At 50.3% G+C, this 21931-nt stretch overlaps 1 protein-coding gene and 1 pseudogene across 5 annotated transcripts; both read right to left on the reverse strand.

Moving 5' to 3' along the window:
* Nucleotides 1-269: 269 nt before the first annotated feature.
* On the reverse strand, nucleotides 270-9146 carry LOC105474528 (cyclin dependent kinase inhibitor 1A). Of its 5 annotated transcripts, none has more exons than XM_011729278.3 (3): nucleotides 9026-9146; nucleotides 3096-3545; nucleotides 270-1865 (listed from the first exon to the last, which is right to left on the reverse strand). In XM_011729278.3, exons 2-3 carry the CDS (start codon nucleotides 3538-3540, stop codon nucleotides 1816-1818), a joined length of 495 nt encoding a protein of 164 aa, XP_011727580.2. In that variant the 5' UTR covers nucleotides 3541-3545; nucleotides 9026-9146; the 3' UTR covers nucleotides 270-1815. The 5 variants fall into 5 exon arrangements, with proteins under 5 accessions (XP_011727580.2, XP_070953240.1, XP_070953239.1 ...); XM_071097139.1 differs by lacking the exon at nucleotides 9026-9146 and adding an exon at nucleotides 8885-8995; XM_071097138.1 differs by lacking the exon at nucleotides 9026-9146 and adding an exon at nucleotides 8834-8926.
* Nucleotides 9147-12468: 3322 nt separating this feature from the next.
* Nucleotides 12469-14077, reverse strand: LOC105474527 (cytosol aminopeptidase pseudogene; annotated as a pseudogene).
* Between the last annotated feature and the right edge of the window lie 7854 nt (nucleotides 14078-21931).

A 21931-nucleotide genomic window follows, 5' to 3' on the forward strand; every position in this document is an offset into this window, starting at 1 on the left:
GAGTAATGATGTTAAGCTGTAATATATTCTTTACAAAAAGATTACACAACAAACCAAAATGTTGATCTTTGCAGAGGTGTGACAGCAGTTTTTGTTTTGTTGTTGTTTGTTTTCTGCAGCATAGTCTTTCTGTTTGCTAAGTTTTCTGCATTCTCTAAATTTAAATGCTTAATTTTTAAAATTATTTTTTAAATTATGAAAGCCTTCCCAAAAGCCCATTTATTTATTCTTATAATAAGGTATAATGACCACAATAGTAATATTACAAGTAAAGTCACTAAGAATCATTTATTGAGCACCTGCTGTATATTCAGCACTGTGGGAGGAGCTGTGAAAGACACAGAACAGTACAGGGTGTGGTCCCTGCCCTCGAGAGGTTTACAGTCTAGGTGGAGAGACAGGGGAACCAGGACACATGGGGAATTGAGAGAAAACAGTCCAGGCCAGTATGATACAGGAGCTGGAAGGTGTTTGGGGTCAGACCCCAACACCCCAAGTGCACTAAGCACTTCAGTGCCTCCAGGGGCTCAACGTTAGTGCCAGGAAAGACAACCACTCCCAGCCCCATGGGAGCCCACGTGACATGCCCTGTCTACAGCCTCTACTGCCACCATCTTAAAATGTCTGACTCCTTGTTCAGCTGCTAATCAAAGTGCAATGAACTGGGGAGGGATGGGGTGGATGAGGAAGGTCGCTGGACGATTTGAGGGGCCAGTGTCTCCCTCCTAGAACGATCTACTCCCATGGGGTGTATGATGGCATACACCCCTAACACAGAGATAACCCCACTCAAGGGGGCCTGTGCCACCACACGGGACCCTCACCCCAGAGCTAAAAGAGGAGGGGAGTCGCTGCTTGAGCTGCCTGAGGTAGAACTAGGGCGCCCTTCTTGTGTGTCCCTTCCCCTTCCAGTCCATTGAGCTGGGGATGGGGGTGGGACGGGCACCTCAGAGCCACCTGGAGCTGAGAGGGTACTGGAGGAAAAGGGCAAGAGGGAGGGAGAGCAGCAGAGGGGAACTGTAGAGTCCAGCTGGAGAAGAAGGGTAGCTGGGGCTCCTCAAAAGTTACAGGGGGAGCCAAAGAGGGAAAAGGTCCAACACTGAGACGGGCTCCCAAGTGCAGGTCAGAGGGGCCATGAGGGCAGGTGGGGTGGTCTGCTCCAGGACCCCACCTTCCCCTTGCCTTCAAAAGACAGAGGGGGGGTATCAAGAGCCAGGAGGGTACCAAGTCCCCAGCTCAGCCCTAGGCTGTGCTCACTTCAGGGTCACCCTGCCCAACCTTAGAGGAGGTGAGGGGAGTCCAAAGTTTTTGATGATGCCCCCACTCAGTGAGGCCCCTTCAAAGTGCCATCTGTTTACTTCTCAAATTAAAAAGAATTCGTTCTGAGTGTCCAGGAAAGGGGGTGAATTTCATAACCCCCTGTGACAACGAGGGGAGGGAGCCACACCCCTCCAGAGGGTACCACCCAGCGGACGAGTGGGGAGGAGGAAGTAGCTGGCATGAAGCCGGCCCACCCGACCTCCAGGAGAGAGGAAACGGAGAACATGGGATGAGGAGGCTTTAAATAGTATTTCATAAAATAAAAATGCCCAGCACTCTTAGGAACCTCTCATTCAACTGCTTAGTTTTTGTTTAAATAATTCTAAGGCCAGAGGCTGGGGGGCAGGGGGCAGCCAGGGTATGTACATGAGGAGGTGTTTAAATTAAAACACAAATAATAATTAAGACACACAAACTTAAAGACTAAGGCAGAAGATGTAGAGAGGGCCTTTGAGGTCCTCGTGCTTCCAGGACTGCAGGCCTCCTGTGGGCTGATTAGGGCTTCCTCTTGGAGAAGATCAGCCGGCGTTTGGAGTGGTAGAAATCTGAGGAGAGAGAGAAGAAGTCAGCCAGGCCAAGAGGAAGAGGACGCGGCAGAGCTGCCCACCCAAGGCAGACAGCAGGAGGCCAGGACACCCTTCCCTGCGGCCGACAGGGCCGACTGTTGAGGATAGGAAGAACTCGGGGAACGCTCACTCTGTCTCTTAAGGGGTATTTACGGAGTGTCCCACCACGCTTCACGGATGTGATTTTGTCAGTCACCACACCTGCACCCAGGGGTCTGCTGTAAGCCAAGCTGCCCAGTAGAGGAGCCACTACTAGCTCTGTGTGCTTGTTTAAACAGACTAAAATCAAATCAAATGAACAATTCAGTTCCTCAGTCACATGAGCTGTGTGTCAAATGCACAACAGCCGTATGTGGCTCGTGGCCCCTGCACCGGACACTCCCATCCCTGCAGAGTTCTACTGGACAGTGGTGATCTAGGGATTCTGTTACGAAATCCATGAAAGTGTTCAGCACAATGCCGTGCCCATAGAAACGTTAGTAGTTGTTATTATAATCAGTCCTGACCCAACTGCAAATTCCCTTTGAGACCTTAGACAAATCACTCTACCTCTCTGAGCCTGGTTTTCTTGCCCTAAAAGGATGGCAAGGGGCCGGGCACGGTGGCTCATGCCTGCAATCACAACACTTTGGGAGGCTGAGGCAGGAGGATTGCTTGGGCTCAGGAGTTCAAGACCAGCCCAAGCAACATGGTGAGACCTTGTCTCTACCCCAACTCAAAAAATTAGTGTTGTGCATAGTGGTGTGCATTAGCGGGCATAGTGGTGTGCGCCTGTAGTCCCAGCTTCCCAGCTACCCAGGAGGCTGAGGCAGGAAGATCGCTTGAGCCCAGGAATTTGAAGTTGCAGTAAGCCATGATCACAACACTGCACTCCAGTCTGGCCAACAGAGTTAAGACACCTGTCTCAAAAAGAAAGGCAGGGAGGGTGACAAGAATGTCTTATGGTATAACATTGCTACAAGGACTAAATAAATCTACCTTAGAAGCTTGGCAAAGGGCCTGGCATAATGAACATTCCCAATAAATGTTAGCTACTTGGTCTTTGCTGCCTACTTGCTGTGTGACCTCAGGGAGGTTGCTTCCCCTCTCTGGGCCTGTTTCCTTCTACCTAAGGAGCACTCTGGACTAGGACCAGACAGGTCAGCCCTTGGACCATGGATTCTGAGAATCCTGGTCCCTTACAACGTCCTTCCCTGCACATGTCCTCACCTGTCATGCTGGTCTGCCGCCGTTTTCGACCCTGAGAGTCTCCAGGTCCACCTGGGGACTCTTCAGGCTGCTCCCCTGAGCGAGGCACAAGGGTACAAGATAGCGACAGGTCCAGATGGTCTTCCTCTGCTGTGCCCTGCAGCAGAGCAGGCGAGGTGCCAGGCCGCCTGCCTCCTCCCAACTCATCCCGGCCCCGCCGGGGCCCTGTGGGAAGGTAGAGCTTGGGCAGGCCAAGGCCCCGCACACGCTCCCAGGCGAAGTCACCCTCCAGTGGTGTCTCGGTGACAAAGTCGAAGTTCCATCGCTCACGGGCCTCCTGGATACAGCCCGCCATTAGCGCATCACAGTCGCGGCTCAGCTGCTCGCTGTCCACTGGGCCGAAGAGGCGGCGGCAGGCCTTGCTGCCGCATGGGTTCGGACGGACACTGCCAGCCTGTTCTGACATGGCGCCTGCAGCAGAGACACAAGAAAGGCCCTGGTCACCGTGGAGACTGGACACTATGTTACCTGGCCGGGCTTTGCTGTGTCACCTCAGGTGACGTCTTCCTACCAGAGGGTGTCTCTCGTTTCTTCCAGCTGGTCTTCCTGCGTCCTTCCCACAGGAGGCCTGACCCCTACCAGCAGAGCGCAGCCAGCCTGGCACCCCAAGGTCACTGGCAGAGCAGGCAACTGAAGGGCAAGCTAATGTCAACAAAGGCAAATTTACTGCAAGAGCAAGGACCAGGGTCCTGTTTGCCACCAGGTATTTTCAGCTAAAATCAATTTGTTTTCCCCCCAGAGGTGTCCCTCATGGGTGTGAATGCCCCTCAAATACATGTGAATTGCCAGAGTCCAGCAGTTTCCTAATCCTAGCCATGGCCAGGCGGTCAATTCTCAGAAGAAGAAACAGTCGGACAGTTCCTCCAGCCTCCTGAATCCCCCTACCCAGATCCCCAAGTAGGGTAACCCTGCTCGACCAAGTAAAATTACCCTGGACTTTGGGGCAAAAAACACCCGGGTTGTGGTCCTAGCTCTGCCAGTTACTACGTAAGCTTTAAAAAACCACTTAATATCTCTAGGTCTCAGTTTCCCCACCCTTAAATGGGCCATGTGCAAGTTTAAAGAGCATGGCTACGGACACCTACTCAAGCAATTGATCAGGGAGTCCATGCGCAAGGCAGACAGAACAGAGCTGAGTGAAAGGCTGTGTCTTGGTGGTTAAGCAGGAGAGCTCTGGACTCAGATCATCTGGGTTGGAGTCCAGGTTTTACTAGGTGACCCTGGGCAAGCAACTTAACTTGTCTGAGCTCTATTTTCCTTGTCTATAAAATGGGGATATTACTGTCTCAGAGGATAGACATGAGAATTAACTGAGTTAATGTAGGTAACGTGCCAGCAGCACTTCGTATACAGAAGTGCATGGAAAACAGAAGTATGATTATTCCTCTCTGCCTTCAGTTTTATTGAGCCTCCTCCCTATCACTTCCCCCTGCCAACTACCTCCTTCAGACAGCAGCTGACAGGTGCTGTAGGCTGAGGGCCTTTCCCAAGGATGTCGTCAGGCGGGTGGCCTAGGGGTAAGGAGGGGCCGGGCGGGGCAGCGCAAGGGATGATTTCTCCCAGGCTGAGCCACATCCTGCCAGGCACATCAGGTGATCTGAAGTCTAGACACCTGGCAGCCTCTGCCCCGTGTTGCCTGTGTCCAAGGAACCCGTTTTGCAGGCAAAGAAAATTAAAGGTGGCTGGTCTACCTGGCTCCTCTCCTCCCACTTCAGGAGAGGGAAAACGGAGGGTGAGTTTGCCCATGAGGGAGCCCTGGCACCTACCTGCCTGCTCTGGCTTGACTCCAGGGCTGAGTGACTGCACGACCTTGGCAGCAACTGGGTTTTCCTAGGGACAAGTCCCAACTTGCAGGCTCTGGGGGGGAAAGCTCTGCTGAGTCCTCCTGAGGCAGGAAGCCCGGGACACATGCCACATCTGCTCCACCCCACCTCACCCCACTGCTTGTGATCGGTGCAGCCCACAGTTTCACGTCCCAGCTGGTTGGAAGAGGAGGCTCTTGGTAACTTCACACCAAGTTTAAACGGCAGGAGATGGAAGAGATATGAGACTTGTCCCTAAGTCATACAGCTAAAAAGGCCAAAGGCCACTGTCCCATAAAGGGGTCACCCAGTACAGTGGACAGAGCCCTCAAATAACCTCTGTCCACCCTCCGCTAGGCATGAGTTGGGATTTATTTATATATTTTTATGTTTGGGGGCTGTTCTAAGCAGTTTAAAAATATCAGTCCTCCTAAAAAGTGGATATCTATTAGCTCTCTTTATACAGAAGAGGCAACCAAGTCTCAGAGAAGTTAAGTGACTTGCCCAACATCACACAGTTCACAAGTGGCACAGCCAGGATCTGAACCCAGGCCTGCTTGCCCTGAGTCCTGTGCTCTAGTGTTGAACCCCACTCCCTCTCTAATTTTGAGGTTTCTTAACCAGAGAGGCCCATCAGAATCACTTGGGGAGGCCAGGGGCAGTGGCTCATGCCTGTAATCCTAACACTCTGGGAGGCAGAGATGGGAGAATCATTTGAGCCCAGGGGTCCAAGATTAGCCTGGGCAACACAGTGAGACCCCGTCTCTACTAAAAATAAAAGTAAATAAAAATTAGCTCGGTGGCTGGGTGCAGTGGCTCACATCTGTAATCCCAGCACTCTAGGAGGCCAAGGCGAGCAGATCATCTGAGGTCAGGGGTTCAAGACCAGCCTAGCCAAGATGGCAAAACCCCATCTCTACTAAAATTACAAAAATTAGCCAGGCGTGGTGGTGCACACTTGTAGCCCCAGCTACTTGGGAGGCTGAGGCAGGAGAATTGCTTGAACCCAGCAGGTGGAAGTTGCAGTGAGCTAAGATCATGCCACTATACTCCAGCCTGGGCAAAAGAGTGAGACTCCGTCTCAAAAAAAAAAAAAAAAAAAAAAAAAAAGCTGGGCATGGAGGGTCACACCTGTGGTCCCAGTTACTTGGGAGGATGAAACAGGAGGACTGCTTGAGTCCGGGATGGTGCCATTGCACTCCAGCCTGGGTGACAGAGTGAGACTCAGAAAGGAAGAAAGGAAGAAAGGAAGAAAGGAAGAAAGGAAGAAAGAAAGAAAGAAAGAAAGAAAGAAAGAAAGAAAGAAAGAAAGAAAGAAAGAAAGAAAGAAAGAAAGAAAGAAAGAAAGAAAGAAAGAAAGAAAGAGAAAGAAAGAGAAAGAAAGAAAAAGAGAGAGAGAAAGAAAGAAAGAAAGAAAGAGAAAGAAAGAAAGAGAAAGAAAAAGAGAGAGAGAAAGAAAGAAAGAAAGAAAGAAAGAAAGAAAAGAAAGAAAGAAAGAAAGAAAGAAAGAAAGAAAGAAAGAAAGAAAGAAAGAAAGAAAGAAAGAAAGAAAGAAAGAAAAAGAAAGAAAGAAAGAAAGAAAGAAAGAAAGAAAGCAGGCAGGCAGGCAGGCAGGCAGGCAGGCAGGCAGGCAGGCAGGCAAGCAAGAAAGAAGCACCTAGGGAGCTTTTTCAAAATATAGATTTTGAAAAATCCCTGCCTCTTGAGACCAACTTAATCCAAATTGAAGTTTCAAGCAAGTGTTTGGCACCGTTCCTCAGATGGGCACTCTTGGGGTGCCAGCCAAAGGGGGACACACTGGTGTGTTTGAAATGGACATTCTTGGTCTCCATACATCATAGGCACAAGGAGGAGGAGCCCGCCTAGGGCTTCATCAAGGAGCTGGATATTCCCTGGCTCCCGGGAGCTCAAGACAGGACTAGGATCTAGGCAGGTACCCTCTCCTCTTCTACCACCCATCCTTCTCTTATGGCTCTTATAGGCCTCCCCTCCCCCATCAAAATCTGCTCTCATGCTCATTGTCATAATAACTTTCAGCCCAAAGAAAACAGAAACGTAAACCCGTGTTTTACAAACAACTGAAAATAGCCTCCTTTATTGGCTTTGCTGCCTTAGACTTCAGCCATATTTTAATTTCCAGTAAGAGCTCAGTAAATACTGTTGAATCTAAGGAGTGCTCCTTTGAAGGGGTGGTAATGGCATAGGGGTTATTCTCGGAGTAGCCGCGGCGGTTCGCGCCGGCCAGCCCCACTCCGTGGGAAAGCCGGTGTGCTATTACCGCCAGGGCCGGGAGGGGGAGCCGGCCTCCAGGAAATCACGCGCGGGGTGGGAGGTGCGTGGGCAGAGCCTCGGACTGCGGGAGGGAGTAGTGATGAGTCAGTTTCCTGCAAGGCGCTGCTCGCCCGCCAAAACTCTGCTTCCACTCCGGCTGCGCGTCACCCTGGGGTGGGGAGGGGGAGCATGGGAGGGGACAGCGGGGGGGCGCCGCGAACACGTCACGCTGAGCCGGCCAGGCTTCCGAAACTCCCGCCGCTGTTGGGAAACCGCGCGCTCTTGTGCCGTCTCTGACACACACACACACACGCGCACACGCGCGCGCGCGCGCACACACACACACACACGCGCGCCGGGAGCCGACCCCTCCACCTTATCTCCACGCCCAAAGCATGGGATGAGTCAGATCCCTGGAAAATAAAAATAGACGGGAGCAACGAAAACAAAACCGCTCGCAAGTCCTCCCAGAAACGCGACGTGGAGGGAGGGAAGGAGAGGGGAAGCTGCCTGGGCGCCCCAAGTTCCAAACCCAGCTCCAAGATGCTTTTCCGCACGAAGAGGGCGCAAGTGTCCCCCAGGGGTTCTGGACCGAGAGGATGCGCTGTGATCCGCGCCAAGTGGCGGCGCCCCAGGGGGCGACTCGCCCCCCTGCTCCGCTCAGCCCTGTCGCTTTCCGAAAGGGAATCTGGGCTAGGTCGGGGCGCCACCGAGGCAGCTGATGGAGGCCCTGAGCAGCGTCGTGCCCCCCAGAATCCCCACCCCGCAAAGACCTGACCCCTTACCACCTCCCACCCAGGCGTGGGCTCTGCTCTCGCCCCGGAGTCCAGCGCCCCGACCCGAGGGCAGGCTGGGCCGTGATTCTCCCGGCCGCGGTGGGAAAGAGTTAGAGGAGACCCTTGCCCTTCCCCGACTGACAGGCTGGTTGGAGCCCGCCCAGCGCAGAGTCGTGACTCTCCGACCCCTAGCGAAGCGGGGACCCGACGCGGTGTCCTGGACCTCCGGTGCCCTGCTTCCCTGGGAACAAGCTGTTCCAGCCAAATAGGTCACTGTGCCGATGGGAGGACGGAGACCGCGGCGGGGCAGGGGAGAGGGCTTCGGGAGTCCCACTGTACCCCTTCCCGGGCGGGGTTCTGACCTCATACAGTCCGTTCCCTGGGGTCTCCTTGTCACAATGAGTCACCTCCTCGTTTGTCCTTAGGGGACGTGTCCTGGCACACTCCCAAGGGCCGGGAAACAGCCCGCGCTGACCTCAGTGCCCAGCCAGGTGGTGGACACAGTGGCGTAGAGGACCTGAACCTGGGACCTGGGCCAGGGCGGCGCCAGTTGGATCCGAGAGCCGCCTAGGACCGATCCTAGACGAATTTACTCCACTCCGCTTTCCTCGCCCCTCCTGGGCCCCTCCAGGGACACGGACTTCATCCCCAGGCCGCGAGCAAACTACGCCTGGGGCCTGCAGCCAACCGCAGCCAAAGGCGAGCTCTCAGAGCAGTCCGGTCCACGCCCTCCCTCGCCCCAGCTGGGTTTCCAGGGGCGGGGATCGTGACCGGGGATTCCTGTACTGGTAATCCCGCTCTCTGCCCGGGGTCTCCGGCACATCCCGACCCCCGTCACCCGCGCACTTACAGATACCGTGTGCGCAAGCCGAGCGCGCACCGATCCACGCCCGTCATTCACCTGCCACAGAAACACCTGTGAACGCAGCGCACACCCGCGAACACGCATCCTCGCGGACACGCACGGACACACGCGGGCACGCTCGGCTCGGCTCTGGGCCGCCGGCCCGGGGTCCCCTGTTGTCTGCCGCCGCTCTCTCACCTCCTCTGAGTGCCTCGGTGCCTCGGCGAATCCGCGCCCAGCTCTGGCCCCACAAGGAACTGACTTCGGCAGCTGCTCACACCTCAGCTGGCGCAGCTCAGCGCGGCCCTGATATACCACCGCCCCGCCCGGGCCCGCCTCAAGGAGGCGGGACCCGCGCTCGGCCCACCGCGCCGCCCGGGACCGCCCTCCCCGGGGCCCAGGCTCCTGGCTGCCCAGCGCCGAGCCAGCTGAGCCTGGACGAGTTCCAGCAGGCCAGCCGGTCCGGAACCTCGCGTGCTGCAGGAGGGCACTTCCCTCCTCCCCCAGTCCCTCGCCTGCGTTGGTGCGCTGGACAGATTTCCCCACGAAGTGAGCCACAAATCTGGCTTTTTTTACTTGGAGAATGAGTTGGCACTCCCCAGGAGGACACAGCACTGTTAGAATGAGCCCCCTTTCTGGCCCACCGTTGACCCACTCTGGGGGTCGGGGAGTCAGACCTGGCAGGCAAGGATTTACCCAATGCAGCTGAAAAGATCAGGAGGATGACATTAATAAATAAAAATTCATAAATAATAAAAACGATGCACCTCTCTGCAAGTTCCAGAAAAGTTCTATAATATCACCTCTATTCCCACTGATCCCTCACTAGGTCACCTCTCCCAGAAGCATCTGGAGCACCTAGACACCCCAACAAAGCATCTTGAGGCCGGAATGCTTTTCCAGTCCCGTTTATTTCACAGATGAGGAAATTGAGGTCCACTGAACTTAAGTATACAAAGTTGTTGATTGTCACATGCTTCCAGGAAGGAGGCAATTGGAGACACTACCAGAAAAGGGCAACCTGATCTCCAGGGAAACCGAAGAATTGGACATTGAACCAATCTCTGTACACCCTACACTCACCTCAACAGACGAAACCCCTGTGGTTGCAGCAGCTTTGTTGGCCAGGAAGGGGAGGATTTGACGAGTGAGTTGTCTGTCTCCTGAATACTCCCCACATAGCCCCTGTACGCTTCTGGGGAAACTGAGGCTCAGAGAAGTCTAGTGACCTAACTCAGATCATGCAGCAAAGAAATGACTATAGTTGGAACACAGGCCTTTTGCCTCCTGCCCAGGACTCTCTGCTTGTCATCCTTTATTTCTGTGGCTCCAGAATGACAAAAATGCCAAATAACCCTCATTTGCAGATGGTTTATGGAGATGACATAAATAAAGGACAACTCTGGAAGTGTCTACTGGTGCTTCTGACAGACACAGAGATGAATGACAAGTCTATCCGCTCCCATCTACCGCACACCCCTGCCCTCCCTTGGACTTCACCTTTGCCTCCTTTCTGAGCCTGAAACATTTGCAGTTTTGCTTTTAAAAAATTGCAGAGGATGGATTGTTCATCTGAACAGAAATCCCACTAAAAAACAGAACCCAGGCTTGGAGCAGCTACAATTACTTACATCTCAGGCTGCTCAGAGTCTGGAAATCTCTGCCCAGACATGCCCAGTCTTCTTCCTTTAACGCAGCTGACCTCAGGGAGGACAGGCTTCTTTCTCCTCTGCTGTGTGAATGGGAGCCCGTAGGGGTGGGAGGACACAGCAGCAGACCCCCTCAGCCTGCCTGGTCCTAGAGTCAGGCCAGGATTGTGGCTAAACCCCAGAAAGGCCACAGCACGGCCTCAGGACCCCACTCTAAGCCCCACTGCTGTCTGCACCTTCCCTCCTATACATCCAAACCATCCAAAGAGTGGGTTGTCAAATGTCCAGCAGAGGATAGGCATCTCCTCCCACGGCCTTGAAGCCCCTCTGCTTTCAAGCATTTCAAATAGACTAGACATTGTCTGTTTACTTTGGGGGAAAAAAATTTTTTTAATAAAGGCTTGTAATGAATTATTTACAGTTTTCTGGTACTGAGCTTCACAATGAAATAATTCTTTTTGCTGTTGTTTTTGGGAAATAATTTTTTTTTATAATTTCTAGCTCACCACCACCACCACATTCAATATTTCTTAAGTACCTACTAAGTGTCTAGTACTATTCAGTGCTTTAAAAAAAAAGTTTGCAACCATGCACTTGAATGTGTACACAGACACACTCTAAGGGAGGACCTCTGCCCTGAGGAAGGCAAGGGAGCAGGTTGTTAGAAGTCACACACAAATCTGACTCCCAGCACACATTCACACAAGCACACATGCACCAGATCCCAGCCCTGTCCCAAGGATCTGCCGGCAGATCACATACCCTATTGAGAGTAACAGGCCAAGGTCTACCTGGGGTCTCTAGAGGTCTCCTGTCTCCTACCATCCCCTTCCTCACCTGAAAACAGGCAGTCCAAGGACAAAATAGCCACCAGCCTCTTCTATGCCAGAGCTCAACATGTTGGGACATGTTCCTGACGGTCAGAAAGCCAATCAGAGCCACAGCCTGCTGCCCAAGCATGTTCCCAGGAAGCCGGCAGCATAGGGATGGAGGGAGGCTCAGCATGGGGGACAAGAGCACCCAGACCAGCCCCCTCCCCAGACTGCGGTGGAGCAGCGTGGGGTAGGGGAATGGTGAAAGGTGGAAAGCCCAAACCTGAAGAAGGAGGATGTGAGGAAGGCTCAGTGGTGGCTGCAGGAGCTGCCTAGGAAGGGAGAGGAAGTGCTGGGAACAATATCACCATTTCTCAGAAAGAGACTGGGGAGTCCCAAATAGGGGCAGTCAGCTTTCAGAGGAATTCACCTCCACACAGGCTCCCAAGAAGTGAGACCCCAGAGAAGAGGCGGAACAAAGATAGAACATTATTGAGCAGAAGCAGCCTTGGCTTTTTGTTTTCATTTTATTTTTCTGTTTTGTTTTGTTTTTTGAGACCAAGTCAGCAGTGGTGCAATCTCAGCTCATTGCAGTCTCTGCCTCCCGGGTTCAAGCAATTCTTCTGCCTCAGCCTCCCAAGTAGCTGGGATTACAGGTATGCGCCACCGTGCCCAGCTAATGCTTGTATTTTTTTTTTTTTTTTTTTTTTTGCACAAAAAGTTGGATTTGTTGTTTCTGACAAGTGCATAGTAATTTTCAGTTTGCTCATGTTCCTAGCATCACAAATCCGAAGTACAATTTTGCTTCTCAATTAAAAACATACTGGCTGGGCTTGGTGGCTCACACCTGTAATCCCAGCACTTTGGGAGGTCGAGGCGGGTGGATCACAAGGTCAGGAGTTTGAGACCAGCCTGGCCAACACGGTGAAACCCCGTCTCTGCTAAAAATGCAAAAATCAGCTGGGCATGGTGGTGGGCGTCTGTAGTCCCAGCTATGCAGGAGGCTGAGAGGGGAGAATCACTTGAACCTAGGAGGCAGAGGTTTCAGTGAGCCGAGATGGTGCCACTGCACTCCAGCCTGGGCAACAGAGCGAGACTCCATCTCAAAAAAAAAAAAAAAAAAAACACATAAATCTTTGTTTAAAATGAAAAAAAAAAATCAAGGCATAAAAATTTCATTGTGTTCTACATTTTTAAATACCATCCTTTGTCTCCTTTAAAAGATTTTCATCCATTCATTCAAAAACCTTTTAAGTTCAACTGTCCAATTTAAGACAGAGTGAAGACATTTTTGAGTATCTGAACTAAGCATTGTCTTGACTGAAACTAAGTAAGAACTCTATGAGAGTTCTGTGGGCCTCCCGGTCATGCCTTTCCGTAGATAGGGAACTTCATCTTTGTTGGTCATCATGCCTGCTGTGTCTAAATGTGCCCACTTAGGATGAGTCACGAATTCTTTCAGGAATGCCGCAGCTGTACATGCCCCCGCAGATCTATATTTTCCAATGTTGTTAACATCCGCCAGCTGGCAATCTACAATCTGTCTTGTATAATGTTTGTAGAGAGGCATCCTCCAGACGCAGTCCCCTGTTTCAATGCTGGCCTCAAAGAGCTTGTTCCAGAGCCAGGATAAATTGGTAAAGACCCCAGTGGCACCTGACCCCAAAGCTACACTTTAATGTTAAGGTGGTGGCATTAAGGATGATCTTCGGGTTAAACGTGTGCACGTAACAGAGCGCATCAGCCAGTATGAGCCTCCCCTCGGCATCAGTGTTATCAACCTGGATAGTCTTCCCGTTCCTGGCTCTAACAACATCCCCCAGCTTGTTGACCTTGCTGCTAGGCATATTTTCACAAAGAGGGGCCAGACCTGTAATATTAATGGGCAAATTGAGCTTTGCAGCAGACACGATGCCTGAGCATATAGTTGCAGCTCCTCCCATGTCAGCCCTCATGAGGTCCATATTTGCAGAAGCCTTGATGGAGATACCACCACTGTCAAAGGTAATTCCTTTCCCAACAAACACCAGGGGTGGTTCGTTTGCATTGGGGCTGCCTTTGTAGTGAATTTCCAAGAAGACTGGGGGCTTGTCAGATCCTTTGGCCACACTGAGGAATGGTCCCATTGCCTGTTCCTCAATCCAAGACCTGCGTCTGATATGAACCTCAGTTTTACTATTAGCACTTTTGAGATTCTTCTCAATAATTTCAGCAAATCTGGTTGGCATCATCTCGTTGGCTTGTGTCTCCATCAAGTGGCGTGCCAAGTTCTGCCCACAAGCAAACAGGACTCCTTTCTGCCTCCTGAGCCCCACTTCCATAGAGCTTCGCCGACATGGCCATCTTCTTCTTTTGCTTTAGGTCATCTTATTCATAGAGACCAAGCACCGCTCCCTCCTCAGCAGCCTGAGCGTCTCCACAGGGATCCACCTCCATGGAAGAGAGCTCCAGGTCTTGAATCTGCCTGCCTCCCGCTGCAAGAGCAGCTCTGATGTTTTCTTTGCCTTCACGCCAGTTTCCCTGTTTGTCGATTCTGGCTGCCTTTATGCTGAGGCCAACTAGCACCACGCTGGGCAGGTCCTCATGCAGACCATAAAAGGTTCAAGTCTTGCCTGCCTTCAGAGGTGGTCCAGATATGTTCAAAGTTCCTCTCAGCTTTCCAGCTACCAATTTATCAAAATTCTCTCCTGCACTTGTGAACGGTGGCACACCATCTTCTTTTTCTTGGGAATAGATTCCTAAAACAAGGCCCTTCGTCATGTCTGCGGCGGAGAGACCCCAGCTCCAGAAACATCTCACGGCCAGACGTCGGATGACGACTCACCCCGCCTAATGTTTGTATTTTGGTAGAGAGAGGATTTCACCATGTTGGCCAGGCTGGTCTCCAACTCCTGACCTCAGGTGATTCACCTGCCTCTGCCTTCCAAAGTGGTCCAAAGTGCTGAGATTACAGGCGTGAGCCACCACGCCTGGCTTTTTTTTTTTTTTTTTTTTTTTTTTTTTTTTTTTTAGAAGAATAACTTTGAGAACTAACACTCTGACCTGCTGGGAGCTTTACCCAGTCAACATAAGGATCAGGACTGAGCATACATTAAGGCAGGGAAATTTGTGACAGAATTTGTGCAACACAAACGCTTCCAGATTCCCAAGCCTACTACTGCCTAAGCCTGAAATTTCACCATTAGAAATTCATTTCTTTAGGTTGGTCTGAGTACAGTGGTGTTTACAACTAATTGATCACAACCAGTTACAGGTTTATTTGCTCCTTCTCCACTCCCACTGCTTTATTTGACTAGCCTTAAAAAAAATTGAAAATAAAAATAAATAGGCCTGGCCAGGCATGGTGGCTCATGCCTGTAATCCCAGCACTTGAGAGGCCAAGGCAGGTGGATCACCTGAGTTCAGGACTTTGAGACCAGCCTGGCCAACATGGTGAAACCCATCTCTACTAAAAACTACAAAAAAATTAGCCAGGCATAGTGGCAGGCACCTGTAATCCCAGCTACTTGGGAGACTAGGGCAGGAGAATTGCTTGAACCTGGGAGGCAGAGGTTGCAGTGAGCCAAGATTGCGCCATTGCACTCCAGCCTGGGTGACAGAGCGAAACTCCATCTCAAAAATAAATAAATAAATAAATAGGCCTGGCATGGTGGCTCACACCTGTAATTCCAGCACTTTGGGAGGCTGAGGCAGGCAGATAATTTGAGGTCAGGAGTTCGAGACCAGCTTGACCAACATGATGAAACATGATGAAACCCCCGTCTCTGCTAAAAATTCAAAAATTAGCCAAGTATGGTGGTACATGCCTATAATCTCAGCTACTTGGGAGGCTGAGGCAGGAGAATCGCTTGAACTCGGGAGGCGGAGGCTGCAGTGAGCCGAGATTGCGCCATTGCACTCCAGCCTGGGCAACAAGAGCAAAACACTGTCTCAAAAAAATAAATAAATAAAAGAAAAGAAAAGACGTGTATTCTTACTGTGAGGCTGTGTTCCTCATTAAATGTGATCTTAAAAGCAAAGTGCTTAGCCTGGCACATAGAAATCACTCCATGAATATTAGTTATAATGATAATTGCTTTGCAAACATCCCCAGGAAAGGCATCTCTTGGAATTTAGTAATTATCTGTATTTTAGTGGATATCTTAGGTAGGTTTCCCAGAAAACACATAAGAGTTTTGCTTGAAGGAAGTTTATTGGGGAGTGCATTCACATTCAACACTTGTCTGGATATAAAAGAAACAGAACTGGGCAGAGAGAAGAACTGGGGTCTGCTGGAGGCTGGAGGCCCAGAGAGGCCTTGGCTGATCCCACCAGGACTCCTGAAGCTGGGATGGTCTTGCAGAGTTCGCTGAGTTGAAGCATGAGAGCTAGGTCCTTACACCCTGGGTTTCCAAACAGTCATCTGGATGTGGATGTGGCTGCCCCTGCAGTAGGGAAGTGCATGACCTCAGGCAAGAGAGCTTCCTCCTCTAAGGCCAGGGAAGGACTTGGCTGTAAGCATCAGCAGCCAACACTCATGGCAGCCACTGTGGAGGACAAGTTCCTGTCTCTTGCAGATGGTTCTGGGTGGTGCAGTGCAGAGGGAGTAAGTTGATCAGATCATTTAGGGACTAGAAGGCAGTGAGGAAATGCTGTGAACACAGGCCACCTGAGGGGTGAAGGCCTCTTTGTGCCTTTGCACAAATCTTCCTCTCTGAGTGTCCCTGACCAACTTGCCCCATCTCCACTGCATTCTCCACCTTTTGAATTCCTATTGATTCTTCATGACCCAACACATGTGACTTGGGGTGAGGCCTTCTCCAGGCTCCCTCTAATTCCCAGAGCTCCCACTGAGCAAGACTCTCCACTGTGCTTTGCCCACCTGCTTGGTTTATGTGTCTACTGAATCCTCTAAGTTGGGCACCTGGAGGGGCTGAGCCCATATTTTATTCATCTTTGTACCTTGGAGAGGTCTACCAGCTTCAGCTGGGAACTCAGTGAATGTTTATTGAAGGGTCATTTTTGGCCTGTACTCTGAGGTTAGGCTTCAGTGCTGCTGCTTCCGAACCCTGTCTTTTATTTATTCATTTGTCTATTCATTCATTCATTTGTTTTAACAAATAATTAACACTCACCGCTCAAACCAAAAACTAGAATATTACAAATCACTGACACTTTCTTGTGTGTTCCACCCCTACCCTAAAGTGAGCACTACCTTGCATTTTATCTAAAACTTTCTTTTGTTTTAAATAGTTCTATCACATGTGGCCAAGACAGTAATGCTCAGCCATTTTTCCAGATGTTCTCCAACATTTCCCGGCCCCACTTACAGTGTAGATGGGGTCGTGTGACTGGTCCTAGCTGATGAAATGTGAACATAAGTGACATTTGTCTTTTTAGAGCTAAGGCCAGGTGAAATTCTCGAGCCTTTCTGTCCTTCACAGTTGTGGCAAAAGTGAGGTCCCGTGTCTCAGATGGTGCAATGGTGCCACTACAACATGGTGGAGCCTCCATCAGCCTGGATCCCTGAGTGAATGTGTGGAGCAGAGTGCCCCAGCAACTTCTATTGGATATGTATATAAGAAAAAATTAACCATTTGTGTGTGAAGTCACTGAAATGTAGAGGTTATTTGATACTGAAACATAACCTAACCTAATATTTATGCATATGGTTGTGGATGGTTGTGGTTTGTGGAAGTCAATGTCACCCAGTGAGGTATACCTCTGGCTATTCACACTCTTTTGTAGTTGCCTCCCCTTGAACATTTCTGGCTTGTGACTCTTTTAGCCAATAGAATGGGACAGAAGTAACCCTGTGCGCATTCCAGACCTAAGCTTTAAGAAGGTATAATAATTTCTGTTGCTTTTGGATTCTTAGGGACCTTAACCCACCATGTAAGAAGTTCAATTACTCTGAGACCATCATGCTGTGAGAAGTCTTGTGGAGAGGTCACATGCAGCATAACCAAGGCCCACTAGCTAAGAGTTCCAGCAGATCTCCCAGCAAACAGTCATCATCAACTTGCCAGCCATAAGAGGACCATCTTGAGAGTCGACCCCCAGCTCCAGTTGAACCTCCACAGGTGGAGCCAAACCCCTGACTGAATTATATAATGTGAGCAAACAAATGATCGTGGTTGTCACTGTGTTTTAACATGATTTGTTAGGCAGCAATATATAATTTAAACATGGTTCAATCATTTTCCGATTTTTATTTTTATTTACCTATTTGTTTTGAGACAGGGCCTCACTTTGCCGCCCAGGCTGGAGTACAGTGGTGTGATCATGGCTCACTGCAGCCTTAACCTCTCAGCCTCAAGCAATCCTTGCACTTCAGCCTCCCAAGTAGCTGGAACCACAGGTACACACCGTGGTGCCTGGCTAATTTTTTTTTTCAATAGAGATGGTGTCTCCCTATGTTACCCAGGCTGGTCTCAAACTCCTGGGCTCAAACTTCAGCTTCAGCCTCCCAAAGTCTTGGGATTACAGGCATGAGCCACAATGCCCGACCCATTTTCAGTTTTTTAAATATCCGATGATTCGTTCTCCTATCAATGGGCATTTGGGTTATCGCCAGTTTTTGTTATTATACATAGGGCTACTATAAGTATTTTTATTCATGTCTCTAGGGCACATATGTAAGAGTTTCTGGATATACACCTAGGAGTCGAATTGCCCCATAATCACTCTGTCAGAAGAAGCATGATTGAAGAAGTAGCCACACCAGGTGTCTGGGCCTCACTGTCTATCTGTGCCTTTTAGGATTATTGGAACAAGTCTAAAACCCTGAACACATTGGGGATTATCATTGCTTGCATTTTTGTGTAGAACAAAAAGTAATTCAAAGAAATGAAGCCCTAATGGAGGAATTTCAACGATTGTGACACCTGAGAATAGACATTTGGCAGCAAAGGGAGCTGCTCACAGATTCTGAATTCAGTCCTTTGAGCTGCCTTCAAAGCTCCCAAGACACCCCCTCCAGGCCCCTTAGCACACAACGGCCTTCTGGATGATCCCAAAATAATAGGAACTGTGCACTTTGATTTTTTTTCTTCTCTAACATATTTTTTAAGCCCCTCCCAAGAAAAAGCCTCAGCATAGGCTGAGGGGCTTGGGTTCGGGGCCTCTGATTGCACAGTAGTGTGGAATCTCAGTGATGTCAGGTTTCAGATCCATTCTCTCACTCCTCACCATCCATACACTCCTCCCTCCCCCATCCAGGACAGGTGTATTAGACTCTTATACAGACAGAGAAATGGAGCCCCTAGGAAGTGCTGGCTTCGGCTGAGGGGACACAGACTGGGGTCAGGGCAGATCCAGGGCTCTGGCTGTGGCCCCACCCCTTCTGCTCCCCATCCCATCAGCTGCTTGTCCTTGCCTCTGCTTCCCTAGAGTGGCTCTAAGTGTCATCTGTAATCGTAATGCCACTGGGGCCACTGTGGAATGTGACAGCTGCAACCCCCACGCCCCAAATGCTAGTGGTCACACTGGAGCCAAGCTCAGAGCCAGGGAGGAGGTATTATTCCCTCTTCCCTATCCTCAGTGGTTTCTAACAACCCTGTACCTGCTGGGAGCAATCATTGCTGATGTCTCCTCCAACGTCCATCCTAGCAGCTTAGGATTGGACTTACGAAGAAAAGTCAGGGTGTGTGATAGAATGACATTAGCTCCTGTAATAAACAAACTCTCACATTTCAGTGACAAGCCAATACAAGTTTATTTCTCACTCACATATGAATCCAATAGAGGTATTCAGGTGGCTGCCCTCCGTGTGGTGATTCAGGCTCTTAGGTTCTTTCCACCATGTGGCTCCACCATTCCCTGGGGCCTCATGATCTCTGATTCCAGCTGCAGGTAGGGGAAAGTGCCAGAGAAGCCATGTGCATTTCTTCACATCAGGCTCAGAAGGGACTGGCATCATCTCCTACCTACGTTCCATTGGTGAGAACTTGGATGCACCCCGGATGCACAGGTCAATGTAGTCCCCGGAGGTCCGCACAGATTTGTGAGGACCCACTAGCCATCTCCATCGCAGCTGGGAGCACGGCAGACGGGACTCCCTCTCCCCTGTCTGCCGGTAAGAGGGTCTTTTCCTGCTGAGTCTCTGGACGCGGCCACAAGAATAAGAAGAGTGCCACCTGGGCAGAACATGAACTTGGACCTCAATATCTTCGTGTCTAAAATGGGTGCTTTCATAGCTATAATCTTACCATTCCCCAGAGAGACTGAGAAAAATGAGGTAGGCATGATCCTCTTCAGTTCCCAAAGGAGGAAACCAGGCCACAAAGAGACAGTGAGACTAAAGTTACACAGCAGGACCCATTTCCTCCTTCTGGTGCACAGCTTTTCCTTTTTCTTTCTAAACTAGTCAACATCAAAGTCTGAGAAGTCATTGGACTTAAATGCAAGAAAATCCCTTAGTCAGCAAATCCACCTGAAAATCCCCTGAAGGCCTGGGAGAAGGATTATTAAGAAAAGTTCTTTTACTGCCAGAAATGCAGGTACATAGACCCTGACAGTTTCTTTTCTTTTTCTTTCTTTCTTTTTTTTCTCTTTTGAGATGAAGTCTTGCTCTGTTGCCCAGGCTGGAGTGCAGTGGTGCAATCTCAGCTCAGTGTAACCTCCGCCTCCTGGGATCAAGCGATTCTCCTGCCTCAGCCTTCCCAGCAGCTGGGACTATAGGCACGTGCCACCATGCCCAGCTAATTTTTGCATTTTTAGTAGAGACAGGGTTTCACCATATTGGCCAGGCTGGTCTCGAACTCCTGACCTCGTGATCCACCCACCTCAGCCTTCCAAAGTGCTGGGATTACAGGTGTGAGCCACTGCGCCCGGCCTGACAGTTTCTTAATGGGGTGTGTGGGACTCCGGGAGGGTGGGGGCTTGCTGCAGTGAGACTTCAGGGCAAGCCCAATTCTCCTTTCTCCCTTTTGAATATGCCTGAAATCACCCCCATTGGACCTTCCTCCCTCTAGCTCAGTGATTCTCAACATAGGGGTGGGAGAACCCCTTGTGCCAAATGCTCAGGTCCTGTATACATATAGATTCTCTCTGCAAGAAGACACAAGAGGGGCCGCATACTGCATCACTCCTGTAATCCCAGCACTTTGAGAGGCCGAGGCAAGTGGATCACTTGAGCCCAAGAGTTAGAGACCAGCCTGGGCAACATGGTGAAGACCCATCTCTACAAAAAAATGCAAAAATTAGCCAGGTGTGGTGGTACATGCCTGTGGTCCCAGCTACTGGGGAGGCTGAGGTAGGAGCTCAGGAGGTCGATACTGTGGTGAGCCAAGATTGTACCACTGCACACCAGTCTGGGCAGCAGAGTGAGACCCTGTCTCAAAAAAAAAAAAAAAAAGAGAGAGTGAGAGAGGGACAAGAAACGGTGGCAATGGCTGCCTCTGGAGAGAGGAGCAGGTCCACTGTGTTACCCCCTCCAGGGCACCATTAGGAAGTCTGGGTGGACAGCACTCCCTGGGGTTGTGCTGTGCACAGCCTATCTATCTTGGGGTGTAAAGTAGGCTTATTCCTCTTAATATATATTTTAAAATTGTTAATAACATCGTAGATAATAATTAACACAATTAAAATATATATTCCACATGCCAGCCCTACCTGAACCCACTGAATTAAAATTGGATGAGGGACCGCCGGCTGCACAAGTGTACAGATATTTTGAAAAAATCTCCCCAGGTGATTGAAAGCTCCCCACCCTCCATCCTCAAGGCTTGGGAAACCTGATTTAGTCTCTCCTTGCACAGGCCCCTCTATCTCACTTCTAGAAGTCTCAGTGGACCCTTTCACCCCTGGGAGAGTGAGTGAACTAGGAATAGATTCTGCCACTGAGCAGGGAGGAGGGAAGGAAGGAAGGAGTCAGGGTTTGGGGTGGAAAGGCTCAGGGCTGAGTGAGCAGGAGGCCAGTTTTGCCTCCTGGGGAGTCGGGGCCTCCCACTTCCCTGCAGCCCTGAAAGGCCCTCCCCACACCCGTGCATCGCCTCGAATCAGCAACTCTGGCCGGCAGATCTCCCGCTGGCCTTGCCCGGGCTTGCCTTTTGTTGCATTGTTGCATCATCATGCGGCCTTGCCGGGTGCCAGAAGAGTGAGCCACCCACTCAATGCTGGAAGAAAACAGCTAATTATATCACCAAGAGACCCAGGGCATATGGTCACTCTCAGCTGGCCCAGCCTGTTTCTACTTGCTTTTCATGATTGTTCTGAATTTTTCAAAATAACAATAACTACCAACCAGGAAAAAAAAAATCACCCCTGACTGTGGAGTGTGCTGCTGAAGTAAGAGCTTTAGTCTACCTGCTACTCTAGGAGAGACCTACACAGCCCTCTGAGCTCAGAAAACCAAAAGCCAGACTCCCAGACTAGTGTTCAATAGACAAGCGGCTCTGAGAACAGGATACATTGGAATCAGCAGAATCCGAAAGACAAGCATTGCTTTGACAGCATCACAGTAATTTATTTTTCCAAAAACTTTAAAATTCTATTTGTAGTTTAGTCAAAAGTGCAGAGCGTTTTGTTTGCCCATAGTTTCCTGTATTTATTTTTTGAGTAGATAATACATTCCATGGTCCACAGTCAAAAGATGCAAAAGGCTATTCAGTGAAAACTCTCCCTCCTACCCCTACCCTCCAGCTACCCGTTTTCTTCCCAGA

Source organism: Macaca nemestrina, chromosome 5 (assembly GCF_043159975.1).
Source record: "Macaca nemestrina isolate mMacNem1 chromosome 5, mMacNem.hap1, whole genome shotgun sequence".
NCBI lineage: Eukaryota > Metazoa > Chordata > Mammalia > Primates > Cercopithecidae > Macaca > Macaca nemestrina.

Coding starts and splice junctions, on each gene's coding strand:
- LOC105474528 (XM_011729278.3), bottom strand. CDS start 3,540: ATGTCAGAACAGGCTGGCAGTGTCCGTCCGAACCCATGCGGCAGCAAG. Junction 1,866..3,095: donor GCGGCAGACCAGCATGACAG/GTGAGGACATGT, acceptor CTCTCTCCTCAG/ATTTCTACCACTCCAAACGC.